The sequence below is a fragment of the Gymnodraco acuticeps genome, unplaced genomic scaffold (assembly GCF_902827175.1).
Source record: "Gymnodraco acuticeps unplaced genomic scaffold, fGymAcu1.1, whole genome shotgun sequence".
NCBI lineage: Eukaryota > Metazoa > Chordata > Actinopteri > Perciformes > Bathydraconidae > Gymnodraco > Gymnodraco acuticeps.
In genome coordinates, this window is record NW_022989974.1 from 15,608 (window position 1) to 34,023 (window position 18,416).

General features: G+C 38.6%; 2 protein-coding genes across 4 annotated transcripts; both read right to left on the bottom strand.

Moving 5' to 3' along the window:
- Positions 1–624: 624 nt before the first annotated feature.
- On the bottom strand, positions 625–8,237 carry atp6ap1a (ATPase H+ transporting accessory protein 1a). The gene is made up of 11 exons (XM_034211014.1): positions 8,045–8,237; positions 7,104–7,230; positions 6,756–6,830; positions 6,412–6,605; positions 5,920–5,960; positions 5,617–5,702; positions 5,387–5,536; positions 3,110–3,267; positions 2,919–2,969; positions 2,536–2,773; positions 625–2,376 (listed from the first exon to the last, which is right to left on the bottom strand). Exons 1-11 carry the CDS (start codon positions 8,173–8,175, stop codon positions 2,167–2,169), a joined length of 1,461 nt encoding a protein of 486 aa, XP_034066905.1. The 5' UTR covers positions 8,176–8,237; the 3' UTR covers positions 625–2,166.
- An 840-nt stretch (positions 8,238–9,077) lies between these two features.
- On the bottom strand, positions 9,078–16,212 carry taz (tafazzin). 3 transcript variants are annotated; one of them, XM_034211016.1, is made up of 11 exons: positions 16,163–16,212; positions 14,144–14,292; positions 13,799–13,927; positions 13,669–13,714; positions 13,495–13,580; positions 13,234–13,314; positions 13,093–13,134; positions 12,494–12,556; positions 11,979–12,031; positions 11,814–11,891; positions 9,078–10,972 (listed from the first exon to the last, which is right to left on the bottom strand). In XM_034211016.1, the coding sequence occupies exons 2-11, from the start codon at positions 14,250–14,252 to the stop codon at positions 10,871–10,873; spliced, it is 789 nt and encodes a 262-aa protein (XP_034066907.1). In that variant the 5' UTR covers positions 14,253–14,292; positions 16,163–16,212; the 3' UTR covers positions 9,078–10,870. The 3 variants fall into 3 exon arrangements, with proteins under 3 accessions (XP_034066907.1, XP_034066909.1, XP_034066908.1); XM_034211018.1 differs by having other exon boundaries at positions 16,158–16,206; XM_034211017.1 differs by lacking the exon at positions 16,163–16,212 and adding an exon at positions 15,279–15,367.
- Between the last annotated feature and the right edge of the window lie 2,204 nt (positions 16,213–18,416).

The following is an 18,416-nucleotide window of genomic DNA, read 5'->3' on the forward strand; positions in this document are numbered from 1 at the left end:
TATACAGGGCCTATTGATTGTCCTTCCTCCTTATCTTCCAACCATTTGGACGCAAACTTGCATTTCCCCAAAACGATGTTGTTTAACAACCGGCGTAAACGGACCTTCGCGCGCTATCAAGCAGTGAGCGCGCGATGTCCTGTTCAGATGACGTCAAATCCAACGGGATGCCACAAATAAACTACACAGAATCACACTACACACCTACGCAATGATTACATTCAGGCAGACTGTAGAATACAACCTCTTTGGACCATTTATATACTTATTGAAAACAAGCTACAAAATGTAATACCTTGGAAAATGCCGTTTAGTAGCCTAGCCTACTTTTGAATAGCCTTAATTTTCGCTAAATTGATTTATCAACTTTTAATACTTTTTAAGACCCCGCGGACACCCTGTATAGCCTAAGTAGTATCACTGTAACAAAGTCACAGTAGTCATTATATAGTATAGAGTGCAATAAAAAAAATCATTATATAAACTACAAGTATGTGTGATGTCCTGGCTTGGGGAAGCAACATAGTGGTCAGACAAACATCTATATTTTTGTCAAACTTATAAATAAACAAAGGGAAATAGAGGTATCAAAATCAGAGTGCAGCTTTGAATAAATAAAACACCTTCATTCCACAGATGGTTTATTGGGTCCACAGCAGCAGCACGACATTCATTGATATTCACTACAAATCATCAAAATAAATTAACAAACAAATTCAATTCACATTGAGCGTATTTCAGTGCACATCAGTTGTGGAAAGCTTGACTTGAAATAAATATAATGTTCATGTTAATTGTGTTTTAAAAATGATATAAGTAACTTAAGTTCATGATTGGATAAGACAAACCATGAATATTACTCACTAACAACTGGAAATGTCTTCATTTTAATGCTGTAACTGAAGAAGTCCATTTCATGTTTTGCATTTCCTTACCTCAGAGATTATCTGAATGGTCCCTTTGCTCTTTGAATACTGGAGTTAAATATCATTTATCTATCATCCATACAGAATGTGTAATCCTTCATTTCACTTACAAACAGACACAAGCACAAATGTAAACACACACACACACACACACACACACACACACACACACACACACACATTTCACCAATAAATAGCATTTCATAATTTATTTTTGCCCCTGTATCTACAATTGTATCCCTTTAGTGGAACATTTACCCACCTGAAAACGATAGCTCCAGTTTGTGTCTCTTAAGGATTCACATTACTTTGGAAAAATAAATACATCTCATTATTCGGAATGTTTTTCTATCTGGATAACAACCAATCTGTTTGTTGCACAATAAGAGATCTTTAAGGGTTTCCTTTTACAATTTTGTTGATGCGTTGTTATTTAGAAATGTTGATTATTGCCTCTTTTTGTAGAAAGGTGCATCATTTCCACCTGCCATCTTTGTTTGATTTAGTAACCGAAGTTGCAACTTAGGAAAGGACTGAACAATCTGTCCTTGCACCAGACAAATATTTCAGATTTTTAGAAATACCTTAAAGGTGGGGAAGGTAATTTTGGAGAAACCAGCTCGAGTGCGCTAGAATTTGAAAATACACAGCTGGAACAAATCTGCCACTTCCTTACAGAGCCCCTCCTCCAACACACACGAACGCGCACATGACCAATGAGGGCACGAGATAAGTTTGTGCACGAGATGGAAGGCTGACAGGCCGGCTAAAATGATTGGTCGTGCTTTGTACAGTACTACGGCTTCCACAGATGACATTTTGTTATAGTTTTTTTGTCAAAGCACTTAAGATATTCATTGCTATCGGGATGTTAAGAACATTCCATGGAATATAACAAAAAGTGTATCTCGAGCCGGTTTCTCAAATTTACCTACCCCACCTTTAAGAACAGTTTTAATTATTGTTAAAGCTCCTTCTAGATAACACATGATTCCCACTATGACTCAAATGTATACCTGAGACACACAAACTGGGGCTACCTGAAAATATGATTCTTCAGTATCAGGATGCACATTGTAAAGTATACATATGCAGTGATGACTAAACCCTTACTCTGACAACAACACTAGTCTGTATAAGGCCCAACCACAGATGAACAGGGAGTGGAATGTATCGGGTCGGAGTGGAAGCATTGCAATGAGAGAAAGGAGAAGAGATGGAGGGAGAAGAAACAGGGTTGTTACTCTGTGAGGGGCACGGAGATAGCCGGGCCCTTGGGGTCATCAAAGCGGTCCATAGTGTGGAGCTGCATGATCATGTGGAGCCCGTAGGTGAGCACCAGCAGCATGAGGAGGCTGGTTATCAGACCCATCCAGATCCCCGGAGAGAAGAAGCCTGCGCAGTCACTGGCGTACGAGAAGTCACTTCCAGTCACGTTGAAGCCCTGGATCTGTGCAGGGAGAGAGGAAATAATGGGTGAGGGCAGGGAAAACTGAAACAAATTGAGTTAACCATAGTTCAATCCCTCGGTGTGTCCACAAAAACAATATTAGTGGGCCTACCGCGCAACAGACAAGTCAATTATAAAGAAAAAACAACTATATCTTACCTGAAAGTCTGCAAAAGAGACCCTCCACTGATTGGCTGGATCTTTAGATGTGCGTGGGATGAGCACGGGCCAGCGGAAGTTGGTGACGGAGCCGCAGCGGTACGAGTACTCAGCCGGGGCGTAAACATGTCTGCTCCCGTTAAATGTGGCTTTGGTGCCGTCGTACTCCAGCTCCACGGCGTCTAATGTGAACCAGCGGCGCGCGGACACCTTGTAGTGACGCTGGCTCATAACAAAGCTGGATACACACGTACAGAGATGGGGCATTGAAGGTCACAATACCCATTGGGATAACTCAAGTAGAATGTTGAAGGCTTATAACTTATTCTCAACAATACAATGTATATTTGCAAGTGTCATGTCACATATTTGGTCGTACTTACATGAGTTTGAAGCTGCTGTGGCCCAGAACTTTCTCATAATTTAGAACCAACCTGCAAAGAGCCCAAAGAGGAAATTAAAGACAAGACTATTTCAAATACATTATGATGAATGAGGAGATAAGATGACTTTTGTTTTCAGCGAAATACGATCCCTGCTTATGAATCCTGCATGAACTAACGGTATGAACTACCTCGCTTTGGATTTGTCGCAGGTTGAGCCGCCGAGTTTTGGGCTGACTCCCTCTCCAAAGGTGGAGGGGGTGAGGTCGTGCTCTTCCCAGCGCCCGCTCCGCAGGATGCTCACTGACAGGCCTGTGGCCCACAGCATGATACAAGTGTCATCCCCCTCCTGTGGAAAGAGGGACAAAGAAGCAGAGGGCAGGTTAATTAAAGTAATTAGAGTGTAAAGCTGGCATTAATGCATATGTGACCCGCTCTATCGAAATCAGTCGGAAGTCGCAACGGCTCATTTCAAAATAAACGTGGATTTGCCTAAAAAAAATAGTTTTTCGGGGTTCGGGTGTTTTGTTTTTAAATAAAGTCTTGGCTTTCAGAATATGAAACTTTTATTTCCAAAATCACACGATAAATACATTCTTGAAGCTTGTAAAGGGAAGAGACAGCTCTCACTCGCAATCTGCTCTTCCGCAGCGCAGCCCCCCCTCCCTCCCGCTGACATTATGAATGTAAGGAGTATAGTAATCATAGATAACACGGCAGGGTCTGTTACAGTTTGTTTTCATCTGATTTCAAATAAACAAAGTCTTGGCTTTCAGAATATTAAACTTGTTTCGGCAAATTCAGATGATCAATACAACTTTGAAGCTTTTAATTATTAGAGAACGGAATAAATTGTTGTCACAGCAGGCATAACAACAGCCGGTGTTTCTCTGGAGTGTTTTCCCCGGGAAACAAACAATACACAGAAATGCAGAAATGCAAAAACACACACACACACACACACACACACACACACACACACACACACACACACACACACACACACAACACACACACACACACACCACACACACACACACACACACACCACACACACACACACACACACACACACACACAACACCACACACACACACACACAACACACACACACACACACACACCCACACCACACACACACACACACACACACACACACACACACACACACACCACACACACACACACACACACACACACACCACACACACACACACACACACACACACACACACACACACACACACACACACACACACACACACACACACACACACACACACACAAGTAATCCAAACCAAAATATCTTCTCTCCATAGTATTTGATCATTTACTAATAACCAATCAGATCGATGGATTCCAGAGAAGAGGAAACTTTAAAGGCCTTTTTCTCAAAATGAGGACTCGGTGACAGTCATTATATAATGTGACATATTTCGCTTAATATTTGGAGTACAACAACAATCCTGATATCATTAGAAAGCTAGGAATATCCTATTTCCAACAGTGTATACAACTCAAAATGTGTCTTCAGGTCAATGCGACTGATTTCGATAGAGCAGGTCACATATTTACTTATTGTTGACAATTCCAATGAAAAGACCAAAACCAAAAATATTTTAGTCTGTCTTGCGATATCTAAACAGCCTATTAACACTGAAGACAGAAACATTTATAAAAATCACAATTAGTATAGAATCATTTTTAAATATGTCCTAAAACAGCTGGTCTCTATAGTTTATTATCAAATAAAATCGGATGAAATATTGAATTTGTTGGGACCAATTTCCTGCTGCAGAATAATCCACATCTGCAGGCTGCTGCACCCCCGCTGTCTCACGGAGAGATACCGCAGGTCTTTCCTTCCTGCAGCGGTCAGACTTTACAACCAGCACAGCCCCTAGTAGACCCCCCCCCACACACACCACAACACAGACTATATCACCCCTTGCTGCTAAATACCAACAAACTGTGCAATATGTGCTATATATAAATGCCGTTACTAACTGTGTAATATATACCTGGCTGCTAAATCCGTAGAACTGTTACAGGATGTGTATTTTTTTTAAATGATGTAACTTTTTATTTTTTATTATATCATAACTTAGTACTTTTTTTAAATGCATGTCACATATTATGTAACATTAAGCTGTCTGTGGCTCTTTTTCCTGCTGTAACTACGCACATTTCCCCTCCGTGGGACTAATAAAGGTATTCTGATTCTGATTTGGTGCTCTAGGGAGAATTGTGGCATTAGGATGTGTGTGTCCGGTGTTCATAGTAATGAAGGATCATGTCAACCAGTGCAGCTCTAGGACACAGAGGGAGAAGAATATCCGGTGTTGACACATTCACTGCTGTTTTCCTTGGCATTTGTTGGTCAAAGTAAAGTAGGGTGCTTTTATGGCTAAACAAGAACGCCAAGTTCAATTAAAATGCACTAGAAAGAAAAAACTGCACCACTCCACCTTAAACTCCACTGGACCGTAGATCACTTCCTTCTCCTTGATCTTGCGCTGCTTCTCCTTCTCTCTCTCCCTCTCGCGCCATCCACCTCTGGCCTGCAGGAGAGAGCGCCCTCCGCCAACGCCCATTTCCATGGAGAGAGACGCAGCCTCCTGTAAAAAGATAGAAAGAAGATGTGAATAAACTGCAGCAGAAAGGCAGAGATATTTAAACACAAAGAACATAGACTCACCCTGGAGGGCTGCAGGGCTGTGTAGATGGCTGTGTACGGGACAGACTGGGTCTTCATGGTGCTCAACACCTGGCCAATCATCTCATCTGAAAAACACCCAGTTCATCTATTGGCTTGGCATTACCCAACAAGTCATCACATGCAAAGAAATACTGAATGTATTTCAATTTAAAAACAAGTTACAGGTGTGTAGTTATCTGCATTGCTTTAATGCTTTTACTGTTACTTTTAAATGTTCACGTTAATGCATAATGATGTATGTAACTCTCTTTCTCGTTTCTGTACTGGGTCAGACAGACTCACCGTTTCCACTGAGAATATCTTTGGCAGACATCAGATCAGCCCTGCGAGAGAAACAGAGCGAGCAACAAAGAGATATATGTATGAAGAGAAAGTGGAAAGAAGTAAGGGAAATGATTAGCACAACTACATTTAAATGAATTAATAAATAAAGCCCAAACGTCCATTAGCGTTTCTCTCAATCTGATGCTTGCAGCTGCACTCAAAACGCCTTGTGCAGTGATGTTATCATCACTAATACTCAGGGGTTTGTATCCAGTCGATATCACACATGTGGGTAATCTTTGTGAAGCTTTCTTTCTATTTTTGAACCCAAGGAAAAGCATGAAGCTTCAGGGCTTCAAATGAATTACAACAGTGACATCTGCTGGTTTCTAAAAATGACAGCAGCACTTCAATACTGGCGCCAATGTTCTTACAACACCTCCATGTTTTTCAACAATATGAGACTAAAAGCCCCCTCTACATTCCCTTCAGGTGGAGCGGTGTACCTACCCGAAGCCGTACGGCAGTCTGAACACCAGCAGGGCGGGCGAGGAGGCGTTGAGTCTCAGCTGACTCAGTGTCTCAGGATCCATGTACAGAGGAGAGGTGTCCAATTGGTCCTGCAGCTGGCCAATCACTGCATTGGAGGCAGGCCAGGACACAGCAGGTAACACCAGAGGGGAGGACGAGGACCTCAGAGCCCCCTATGGCACACGATGACAAACAAAACATCTGTCAGTGAGTCTACTGTTCATGGTCTGTTTGATTTAAGTGATAGGAGTAGAGAATGAGGGTGAAAAAGATAACATTTGAAAACATTACACTGATTTACGCTGTCAATATCATCATCATACCTCCAGGTTCGGGAAAACACTGTCTTGCTTGTTTCCAAAGGCCCCTCCATACATAGTGAAGTCCTCGATGCTCATCTGGGATGGAAACAAAGAGTAACAAGCAAATCAATCAATTATACCCATCTCCATGTTTCTCTGTGAAGTTAGACAGAAACATGGGGGGTCTATATTAACTCTTATCCTGTTGTTCTTTTGTGGGTTGACAAATGGGACAATACCATATACAATTAGCAAACCAATAATAAAAAAGCATCTTTTGTCTCTTTATCCTATATAATGTCAATGTTACTGGACGGATTTGAATAATATCATTATTATAAATTAGGCATTTTAAAAGTGTGTGTGTACCTTATCCTGAAGGAACAGCACAACATTTCTTGGGCCCACACTCAGAGCTTTCTCCAGGTAGGAGGCCAGCTGCTGCTGCCCCACGATGTGCCCTGCTGTAGGGGGAGACTGACTCGGTACGGAGACCCTGGAGGATTCAAAGCAGCGGTGAAAGAAGTTAGTATTCAGAACATAAAAGGTATATTTACCCATACAATAATGTAAAAGCCTTAAATAATATGTACGGAGATGCCTTTAACATCTTAAAAGTATGGGTATGCAGTTATACTATTACTTCAGTTTTATGAATATATATGCTGTCCTAAATCAAAAAAGGCTCGTGTCATAAGATAAGATGGACCTTTATTGATCCCCTTAGGGAAAATCAGGTGTTATAGCAGCAACAGAATAGAAGAAAAACACAGGTAGTGCACATGAGAATACGCACACGGATATTGAGATGTATTTACAGTATGAATAAAATAACAAAAATACCATGGCTTAAACGCTGATCAGGTGAATGTATGAAAACAGATATATTGAGGTTAAATATACATTTAAATGTGTAGGTTATCCAAATGTGGATGCATTCAAAGGAATGCTTTTAAATGAATCCACTGCAACACAATGCGTATTACTAATAACACTGCTTATCTCTATGACAATACGGAAACAGCTTGCAGGATGACAGGTGATATGGCACCTGCCTTTCATAATAAGGATTACAGGAAAATCCCATGTTACGCTACTATCTTTTAATTATTTAAAACGCCTTTGCAACACTGTATAGTCTGCATCTTACTAAATATTATAGCAGATAACCGTCGATGATAGTTTAACGTTCATCCCAACTGACATTCAGCTAACCGTTAGCTAAACGGGAATAAGAGCGTCAAAGCCCGTTAGCACATTCAACCGCCTCTGTGAGACGAAAAACACGAATGAAACTCAATATTACTCACCCCTCACTTGTCCACATAATAAGCGGCACCTGCTCATCGCAATTTCCCGTATTTAATATGTTCAATAAACCGAGAAAAACGGCCAAACACGCAGAGATGCTGCGGAGCTGCGGTGTCTCTTTCGTCGCCATCTTGACGATCACCCTGACAGCAGCAGGTGACGTGACGTCCAAGGATGTCCACAAAACGTGACGTCGCGTGAGGTCACGTGACGAAAAAAGACGCTCTCTGCAGCATCAATACTGCAATATATGTAGTGGGAGGTCTGCATTCTGCAGTATTTCTTTTTTATTTAAACATAAAACCGTATATGAGCAGTGTCTAAATCAGCTGCATCCAGTGCTGAAAAAGTAACTTTGTGCAATTATTAATTAAGGCAAAATGTATAGGCACTTTTAATGTTATCCTACTTTATTCTTTCATAACATTTTTCGACAGCTTCAGTTAACTTGCAGATTTTGATCACTAATAGGCCACTTACAATGTCTCATAAGTTAAGTTTGTGCCTAAGCTAAGTTTGTGCCTAGAAGTTTATGGAGGTATTAAAAAAATATATGTTACATATGTTTACACATTCATGCATAAACTATTATAAATTAATTATATAACGTACATTATTCTTAAATGGGAAATTGTGCATACTTATTTTGCATATTTTTCCTTTTGGTAATTTAAGGATATACTGATGATAATGCTAAACCTGATGTCATCCAATAGTGGTACAACAAAAGTACGACAAATACTTTACAACTTTAAAATACTTTTTTTTATTTGTTGCTACTTTATACTTTCAGATTCAGATTATTAATAACACATCTGTGATATATAAATGCATCAATAATGAATGCGGAATATTGTTATTTTTACTCTTCAGATTAAGATTGTCCGTTCAAATCATACAAGGATCTTATAAAAGATGATGCAGTGCTTTACTATTAATGTAATATATTTTAATATGACATGATGACGTGTTTTCATTATGTGCGGTTTGGATTCGGAGGTGGGTGTTAGGTTTCTCAACACACAAATCAAATTTAGAAAAGTTGAATATTTATTGGCATTCACATACAGTAGGAAAGAATGGCAATCACAGTAAGGCGATGCATTTGATAGTAACCACAGATCACTAAGCCGTGGCCGATCCTCCCTTATAAGTGATTGATCTCTGTGATAAAAGAAGGTATATACATCTGTAATGATGTAGCATTCACAGGTTGAATGGATCTAAAGAAATTCATCTGGAAAAGAAAGTATCTACATTACTAAAATAAAAATATTTGCAAACTTAATTTAAATGTACAATTAAGGACTAAGAGAGTCATAGGGATATTATGAACATTATAACTTCAGTCGACCCAAAGCGGCATGGACATAATAGAAGCAAATGAATCTACTATCATCATACTACCTTTTCAATTATTTACTCTGCATGCTTAAACTGTAAATATTAACCATGCAGAACAGTGCTGATTAAAAGTCTTCATTAGATTAAGATTTATAAATCTACATCACACTGCATACTAATAAATAGAGTTTAAACAAACACCAGTTTTGTGGGCAAACAGGTTGATTCAACCCTGACGCCAGACAACACCAATATGGATAGATTCTGCTAATGTTGAGAATAAGTTCAACAACTTTTTTTAATTCTTGCGTGTAAAAAGGGCCAATAAACTACACTCAATGTGTAGATTGGATTTTTCAACTAAAACACTTTTACTTAAAAAAACGTTTTACTTTTATCATTGATATAAGCCACTTCCCTGCTCCCGCTCCTTTAGCTGTATCAGAGCAGGATTAAGTTACAGCTGATGCTTTCATTTAAAAGTATTCCGGTGGCACAACACAGAAAAGCTTTTAATGTAATGCCATTATTATGCCACCAAAAGAAACAACTGTAAGTGTGGATAGCAAAAGGCTGCAAAGTCCAACTGCTTTACTCTGTCCTGCTGTTATGTTGAAATATACCTGTGCTGTGAAATCAGACGCCCGTTACTCAAAGTATGATGTAATAAGGCTGATTTCTTCATTTGGCTGCGCTGTAAACGGTTTCACCTGCTTGTCTTTTGTTGTCATTCGTATAGAAAGTAGCTGCTAAACAAGTGCTGTAGTATTACACTTGCTGTTATCACCAGTATCCACAGGGGACTGAATTTAGATTTAGATATTCAAGATCCGAACCTTAAAGTTATAATCATTTTCAGTGACTCCAGTCTGCTCTATCATTTGTTTGCATCTCAAGGACACACTACGTCCTGTATTGTAATCCTGAATTGTACAATCATCCAATGATTATGGTACTGGTGGGAACTGAAAACACATCTGAGCAATTAGAATGACCAGCAATTACGTAACTCTGAAGGTACTACATGCCCAAATGAAGCCGCAAACATTCAAAATCTTTTACTCCTATAACCAATTCAGTGACCGTCTGCTTTAAGGTCACAGCTTTGATAGGTATGAATTCAAGTAACTCAATTATCAAATCTATTCTAAACGGATAACCCTGTTTTAGGATGATAGTGGATCAGAGCCTATTGCAGCAAGCGAATTATGCATTTTGCTATATATAAAAAAAAAAAACACCGATGTCTGCTTTTAAATATTTACAAACAAGTTTTTGTTGCACCAACATGAATTGGAAGTTTTTCCAAAACGTTGCCCAAAATGCAAAGAAAAGTGTGATCATTGGGAATTTCAGAGTGAACGCGTGTGATCCAGTAGAGAAAAAGGAGGGAGTGGAAAATGTGCGGATGGACTTCCAGGAGAAAAGGTGTTACCCTCAGGGGTAGAGGTACATCATGTAGCAGGAGGGACAGCAGGGACTCAGGACTGGGTCTGTATCTGCCCATGGAGGGCCTCGGCCTGGGCTTTCAGGCTTAGAAACTCCTCCTGGATCAAATCAGTCAAGGTCTTCCTCATTTCCATCTGAAAGGAAAATTAAAAGTAAATTATTCTTTAGGTTTCCCTTACCCTACAACAGGGGTGTCAAACTCAATTTCATCACAGGCCACATTCGCATTATGGTTGCACTCCAAAGGGCCGGTTGTATATTAAGACTATATAAAAATACATATATAAATATTTAATATATATATAATAATGCATTATATTACATTATTGCCTCTGCATTGGATTATTATCAGAGAGGGTAATAACTAATTGCAAGTCTCTTCAGTGAGAATGTCACAAAATGATTTAAAAAGAAAAGCACATTCTGGAAAAAAAAGTCAAAATAAAAAAAAAAAAGCATATTTTGAAGCGAAAAAGGGAAATTCTGAGAAAAAGTCAAATTTGAGAAGCATTTTGCTCCATGTATGCGCAACGTGCTTCTGTAAATCGCCATGTAACCATATCATAAACATATTATATTCTTTGCAAGCTCTTGTGGGCCACATTAAATGAAGTTGCGGGCCGGATTCGGCCCCCGGGCCTTGAGTTTGATTCCCCTGCCCTACAACCAATCCACAGCCCTTTTTTTATTAAAAATGTCCTTTATTGATTATCACAATAGCTACATTTCATCATCCGAGTGTTTCAGCTTTACATAAAACATCAAATAATAGCTGTAGCCTTGATCCACTCCAACAAGCAGTTAGTTGCATTTAAATATAAAATGATTTTGACATTTGATCTGCCTTTTCTTGCTTTGTAGCATTTTAAATATAGTTACATCATTAGTGTAATAATTGGATTGTACCATTAGAGGCATTAGTTAGTAGTAGCATGTATTAGTAGTGTGTAAATGTGTAATATGGTCTGTCCTCACCTGGCTCTTGTTTTCGTTACGGAGTGATTCAACAAGGTCTTTCAGACTGAACGGTTTCCCCACCAGGATTGTGATTCTCTGAAATCAAACCAACAGTTACAACTATACTAACATGATAAACTAAAAGTTTTAAAATATTGTTGATTAGCTCTAAGTGTTTCCTACCTTGCCAGTCCGAGGAACATAGGGCTTCTCGTTTGGCAGAACGTCACTCAAACCTGAGACAAAAACACAGAAGGACAAATAATTGGTTTCTTTATGAAGTTCTATCTGCTGATTTCGGACTTCTGTTGTTGTTACTTTATATTACTTTGCAATGTTTGTATTTTTACCCATTTTTAAAAGAATAAGGCTGGGTATATTGGATTTTTCTTGAATGCCAAAAAAACTGATGAAAATATTTAAAATCAACAATATTTTCAGCGGGTACTAAATCCAAATTTGGTGCATTAGGGAACATTTGTAAAAGCAGCACAGTGTTTGTAGGATTAAGTCCAAATAAAAAACAGTGTATTCATGGTAATAAAGTAATGTAAAGTCATTAGTTTTTTACAGATCTCGGACAATAATGGAGATCCATGTCGCAGAGGAGGAAGATATATCAGATGAGTTTATTTCTACATGTTTCTACATTTGTCTTTGACCTCCGCATCTGTTTGTGCTGCAGTGCTGTTACTCACCCACATGCCAGAGTGGCAGGATAACCGGATTAAGGGAGCACTCTGCTATTAGCCGTCCCACACCTAAAACACAAAGCAGACATTTATGAACCACAATCCCTTTCACACTAACTGATTTGGCTCTGTTTATTTTCACAAATGTTAAACGTACATGTGCTTACACTGTATGCAGTATTACACTGTACCGAAGTGTCTGAAGCGTGATTCTAAATGTCTACACACAACTAAAAACCAACGTTTGAATGCTGCACAGCTCTTTTTCCCATGTCTATTCATCCTGTTGAATGTCATCCTGTAAAGGTGGTATTTCTGAAAAGTTGAAGATAAAATAGGGAACAGCTGATTTAATAAAAATGTATGTAACCGGATGATTCACTTAATTCAAGATTTTGTTAAACTACTTTTTTTGGGGGGGTAATGACGTCGTAAAAATATAAACACAAACCATTCGACAATTAGAAAACCTGAACAGAGGATTTAAATGTTAATAAATTGGAAGTGGTCTGAATTGGCTTTGCTCAATTAATTTACAAGTGTTCTCTCAGAAGTTTACAGCTGACTTCGGAAACGAGCAACGGAGAAACATGCACTGCACTCACCCCATTTTAACCGTATACATTCTTCTGTCATGTTGATTTTGCCTGAGGAAAAACAAGAAAGGATTTCAACCAAATGTATAATAAATCAAAAAGCAAAAAAATAAGTAAGTGAGTGAGATGTGAGAAGGAACGTTAAAATACCTTCTGGAAAGATGTGAACCCATTCTCCTCTGTTCAGCCTTTCCACAATAAAATCCATGCCTTTCTGGTAAACACCGTCACCTACAAAAAAAATCATAATGCAACCATTAACTACACAGTACATACAACATTTTCATGTCCAATACCACAACTTAACAAATCTTCTACCCCCTAAAAGAAAAGGAAATCCATGGCCAACAACATGAACACATTATGTGATACTGCTGTTTTTTATTGTCCTAATAATGCTAAAAGACTCACCTCTGCAGACAGGAACACACTTTCCGCGGCTGAAGAATCTTGAGTGCAGCTCTTTAGTGAAACAGATGTCAGATGCTGCTGGCGTCCTATAGTTACAGAGAAATAATTACACAATGTACAAAACATAAAACCAAAATGAAGAGTGAATGAGGTGTGGAAATGATAAAAACTCACCATCGCATCTTATTGAAGTTCCACAGCTGTCTGAGCTTTAGTACACCTGTCACAAACACGTGATTATTTTCCTGTTTCTGATGTTACTGTGTAGAAGTGTTTGATATCACTTTGTGCATCTGTTTCTTACCCCAGATGTGCGGGTCATCCATACAGGACTGGTGGTTGGACACAGTGATGAGGGGTGTGTCAGAGGGCCTCTGGTCCACCAGGGCCAACAAAACCTCATGGTTGTGCACCGTCAAGTAGTTCATGTACTCTGAAGATTAGGAGGGAGACAACTTGTGAGCATATTCTTTTGAGTATACAGCAGATGTGAAAGATATATTCAGATCCTATACTTTTACCACACTTTATAAACACTCCCTCCCAAGAAATATTTGAAATCAATACATGCGGATAAACTTGGTTTAAAATTGGACATGAGAGGAATAATTGCACCACTGGTATGTGCTGTGTATATACTCCAACTTACTGGTCCAGAAGTAGGAATAGGAGCCCACCATCCCCATAACCAGTGAGCTGGACATCCTCCATGCCAGAGGAGGGCAATGTGGAAACGGCCATCTGACCTCCAGGGGCATCACAGCGCTCCACAGACACTACATCCACTTACACATTAACCTGGATAAAACACCAACACAATGAGAGTCAGCTAGAGGGAAAACTAAAGCAGGTTTAAATGTTTTTTTTGGTCTATTTTTAACATTTTGATGAAGGGATACGACTTCATTTGACATGTGATCAGCCTGAAGAAAAGGTTTGATTTTCTTTACGTTTCAGGTAGGAGCTTTTTTTTTGCAAGTCTTTAAGAATAACCCTGATGTTTGCATGGAGATCTAGTGATAGGACATAATACATATATGTTAATAGAAGTGCAGTATCCAGTGTTTAGAGACCCTAACACTAACTAGGGATTAACATCAGGATATTTCAGCCATGTTGACCTTTTCTCTCTCAAGTTATTAAAATAAAATCCCTGGAACGAAAAACTTTACTGTGTTGCGTGAATACTGTCATTTTCAAGTTGTTTTATGAGTCGGCTACATTATAGCCTATTAAATTCATTTGACATTTTTGTCAAAACAAACATATTTCCAATGCATACACCGACTGGGAGCAATTTATGTTTCGGTTTCTCAAGGACACTAATCTCTCGCTTTATATACTATTTTATCTCTGATTACTGATTTTCTTCCAAAAACATTTCTGTAAACATTCAGTTTATGGGCAATTTTTGATTTTAAATTTGTACTGCAAGTTCCTTGTCTCACTTTAGAATATTTGTTAAATGATAGCAGAACATTACCAATGGTAAATGTGGAGCTCAGGTGTTGTTTTGGTCGCCTAGCGTGTGATCCACGTCTAGCGTGTGATCCACGTTTTATCTGTAATAAGGTTTTAAGGATTACATATTTCTTATTGGATTCTTTCACACACACATACGGGTATTGGGCCGAGGGCGACACCGTACTTCCGGTATCCGCCATTTCACACGAGGTGCAAGCAGAATATCATAGTCTATTGCCTTAATCAATATCTAGTCAACTCTAAAATACCACATATATGCAATGGCATGATAATATTATTGTGACAAGTGGGGTATTCACCTGGTGTTTCCAGAAGATAGACGTAGATGTTGCCAAAATCGACCGAAGGCCACTTTCGAGGGTCGTTTTTCCATACATTTGCAGGCAGTCTGTAAGGGCAATCGGACAACCCACACAGCTCTAGTTTACTCTGGTAACGACCTAAAGCACACCCCTCAAGTCCAGAGATGTAATCCGAAGACATGCAGCGATTTCTTCGGTAGTTAATTCAAAAAAAAACCTAGTACGCTCTGCCTGGCTACGTTAGCAAGCTGTTTATATTTGCACCTCCAGGAAAATGGCGTATTTATATATATGTGGCGCGCGTTGCATTGTGGGTAGCTCGTGACGTCACTGTGTGTGAAAGAATGGAGTAAATACGGTATTTTCCTCTGACATGTAGTGGGGTAAAGTTAATAAAAGCGTCAAAAGAAAATACTCAAGTAGAGCAAAAGTATTTTTAAGTACAGTGTTTAGAGTTATTGCACTTGACGGGGAGTACTGTTACCTGAAGCTAAGGTCAAACTATATCGAGGTATTTAACCTTACATCACCCAGCTGATGTTAGCCTGCGAGCTAGCTGCTAGTTTAACCGAATCATACATCTCCGAGGCACATGATAATACATAAAATACATTAATAAACTGGTAGATCAAAGTGTCATTTGTTGTTTTAGCTTCACGAGAGCTGTACTGACAGAACCACTCAACATCTTTACAAAGATATTTGCATTTTAATTCATGACACCACCATTGTGATTTAACAGCTAAAAATAACGGCACTTTACGCTTTTAAATACACATAAAACGTAGCGTGTCACACTACGACCCTTTATCAAACGTATTTTAATACTTGAATAACTTGGGACATAGATTAAACACCACAAATTCAAAGATTTACCTCACCTTACTCCTGCTGACAGCAGGCTGTTGGTGAGCGACCCCGGAACTGAAAGTCACACAATGACTTGTGGGTGTTGTAGTTTATTTTGGACAAAGCTTTTTTACGTAATAATGTTAAAGAATTAGCGTGCCGGTTTGTTTTTTAATTGTTTTTCTCTGTAACGACTTAATATAAAATGTGTCTTCCGTCATTTATATTTAATGTGGTTTATAAGCCGTTGTCCGTGTTCAGAAGGAAGAAGGTAAAGGTAAATCCCTGTTAACTAATCCTTGACCTGCAATCCTTGATCCTTGACACTGTTTTGAGGTCTCCTTTCAATGAGGATTACTGGAATAAAGTACTACTGTGATTTAAAATATTGTACATATTGATATGTTAATAACAATAAGAACATATCTAGTGGTTTAAAATTAGATTTATTTTGTCATGATAATTATTCGTTTAAATAATGTATTGTTTTTCCACGTGACGTTTGAAAGGCTTTGACTACATTTTGAATATTTATGTGAGTAAGAAAAATAAATAATTTGCAGTCTGATGTGTAATCAGAATGTGGATTCAAGTATCTGCTTGGCCTTACAGTCTTTGCATAATTACTTCTCATCCAAGGTTGAGTGTGTTTTGCACTCAACCTTGTGAGACCTGGCCTGCAATGCTTCTTCTCAAACAGTCCCAGAACTGAACCACTCTCCATCGCTCTCTTTCTCCATTTTGCACCATCTTTTGCCTCCTTGCAGCTTGCCAAAGTACACTTTGACATGTTGACTGCAGTGGATGGGGATTGAACTGGTGCCCCTTCAAATGATGGACACCGATTAAGCACTTCAGCCACGCCACACAGATGTATTTTGTTACAATTTGAAGGGGTGTGCTTATACGTTAGTTGTTGTTACATGCAACATAGTTTAAGCGGGTTGGATTGGTCTCTTATTGAAGTATAATGCATGATACATTATATGATAAACATGCCAAAAAAAACGAAATTCCTGTTTAATTTTCCATTCTTACCAAAAAGGCATTGTGTGGATCCTTGAGGTTTGGAAAACGTGTTGAATTAAATTCCTTTCTCAGACAACAGAGATCCAACTGTAGTGATCAAATTCAACACAATACTTCCGTTCCGTCTTTAACAAAAATAATAAATGTATTTGATGTGACTACACCTTTAACAAAGACGATGTTGTGGCTTAGTTGGTCAAAGCACCCGTCTTGTAAACAGGACATCCTGGGTTCTATAATCCCAGCAGTGCCTCAGGTAGGAGAGAAAGCAAGACTAAGTGTAATACCACCATGATACATTAAAACACATTTATCACATGTGTGTAGCTCCGATTAGTCTTCAAGGAACAAATAAAAAGTAGTGCTTTATCCCATGCAATTACAGTAGATTGCTCTGTTTGTGAGACTTGGCGGAGAAGGTTTCATCTTATTAAATGCATATATAAATATATTACAATATATTACTAAAAATAATATTTGTTAGAGTTAGGGATCTACTGTATAGGTTATATTTTTAACCATTTAAAACTTTTTATCTGTTTTTCAATTTGACCAAGTCGTGTCTTTCCTCTTTTGGGTTGTATTGGTTTTCAGAAATGTGATCATTAAGTTTACTTCCATCTTTAAAATGATTTGGTTTTTCAAAATGTAACATAAACATGAACTTGGTAAACATCTAAGATTGTTTGTGTTGTGTTTGTGTTTGTGTTGTGTTTTTGGAATAGTTTGTACCAATTTGATAGGAGGGATCAGCGCCGTATAGATAGATCCAGCGCCATATACTGTAGAGAGAGAGTAACAACAGCGGAAGTCCAAAATGCTTGATCGTCATGTGGTTCATGGAGACTCAGATTGTTCCCGGAAGTTCGTGGCGGGCCGTTTGAATGCATTAATAACAGGAGATAGAACTGCGATTTTTGGTAATTAGTGGTCAATAAAGGTTTTGATTTGCAAGATTTATACAACATATCGATATGTGTATGCAGTTACTAATAGTAATGAGACAATAACAGGCTACAGATGCGGACATATATATACATACACATATATATTTATATAAATATGTATAATTTCAGATTCAAACAAGTATGAGAGCACTATCATAATAACACTATCTATCATTCAATCAATCAATCTTTATTTATACAGCCCAATATCACAAATGTTACATTTGTCTCAGTGGACTTCACAGTTTGTACAGAATATCTGTATGACAATACGACACCCTCTGTCCTTAGACCCTCACATCGTATGGAA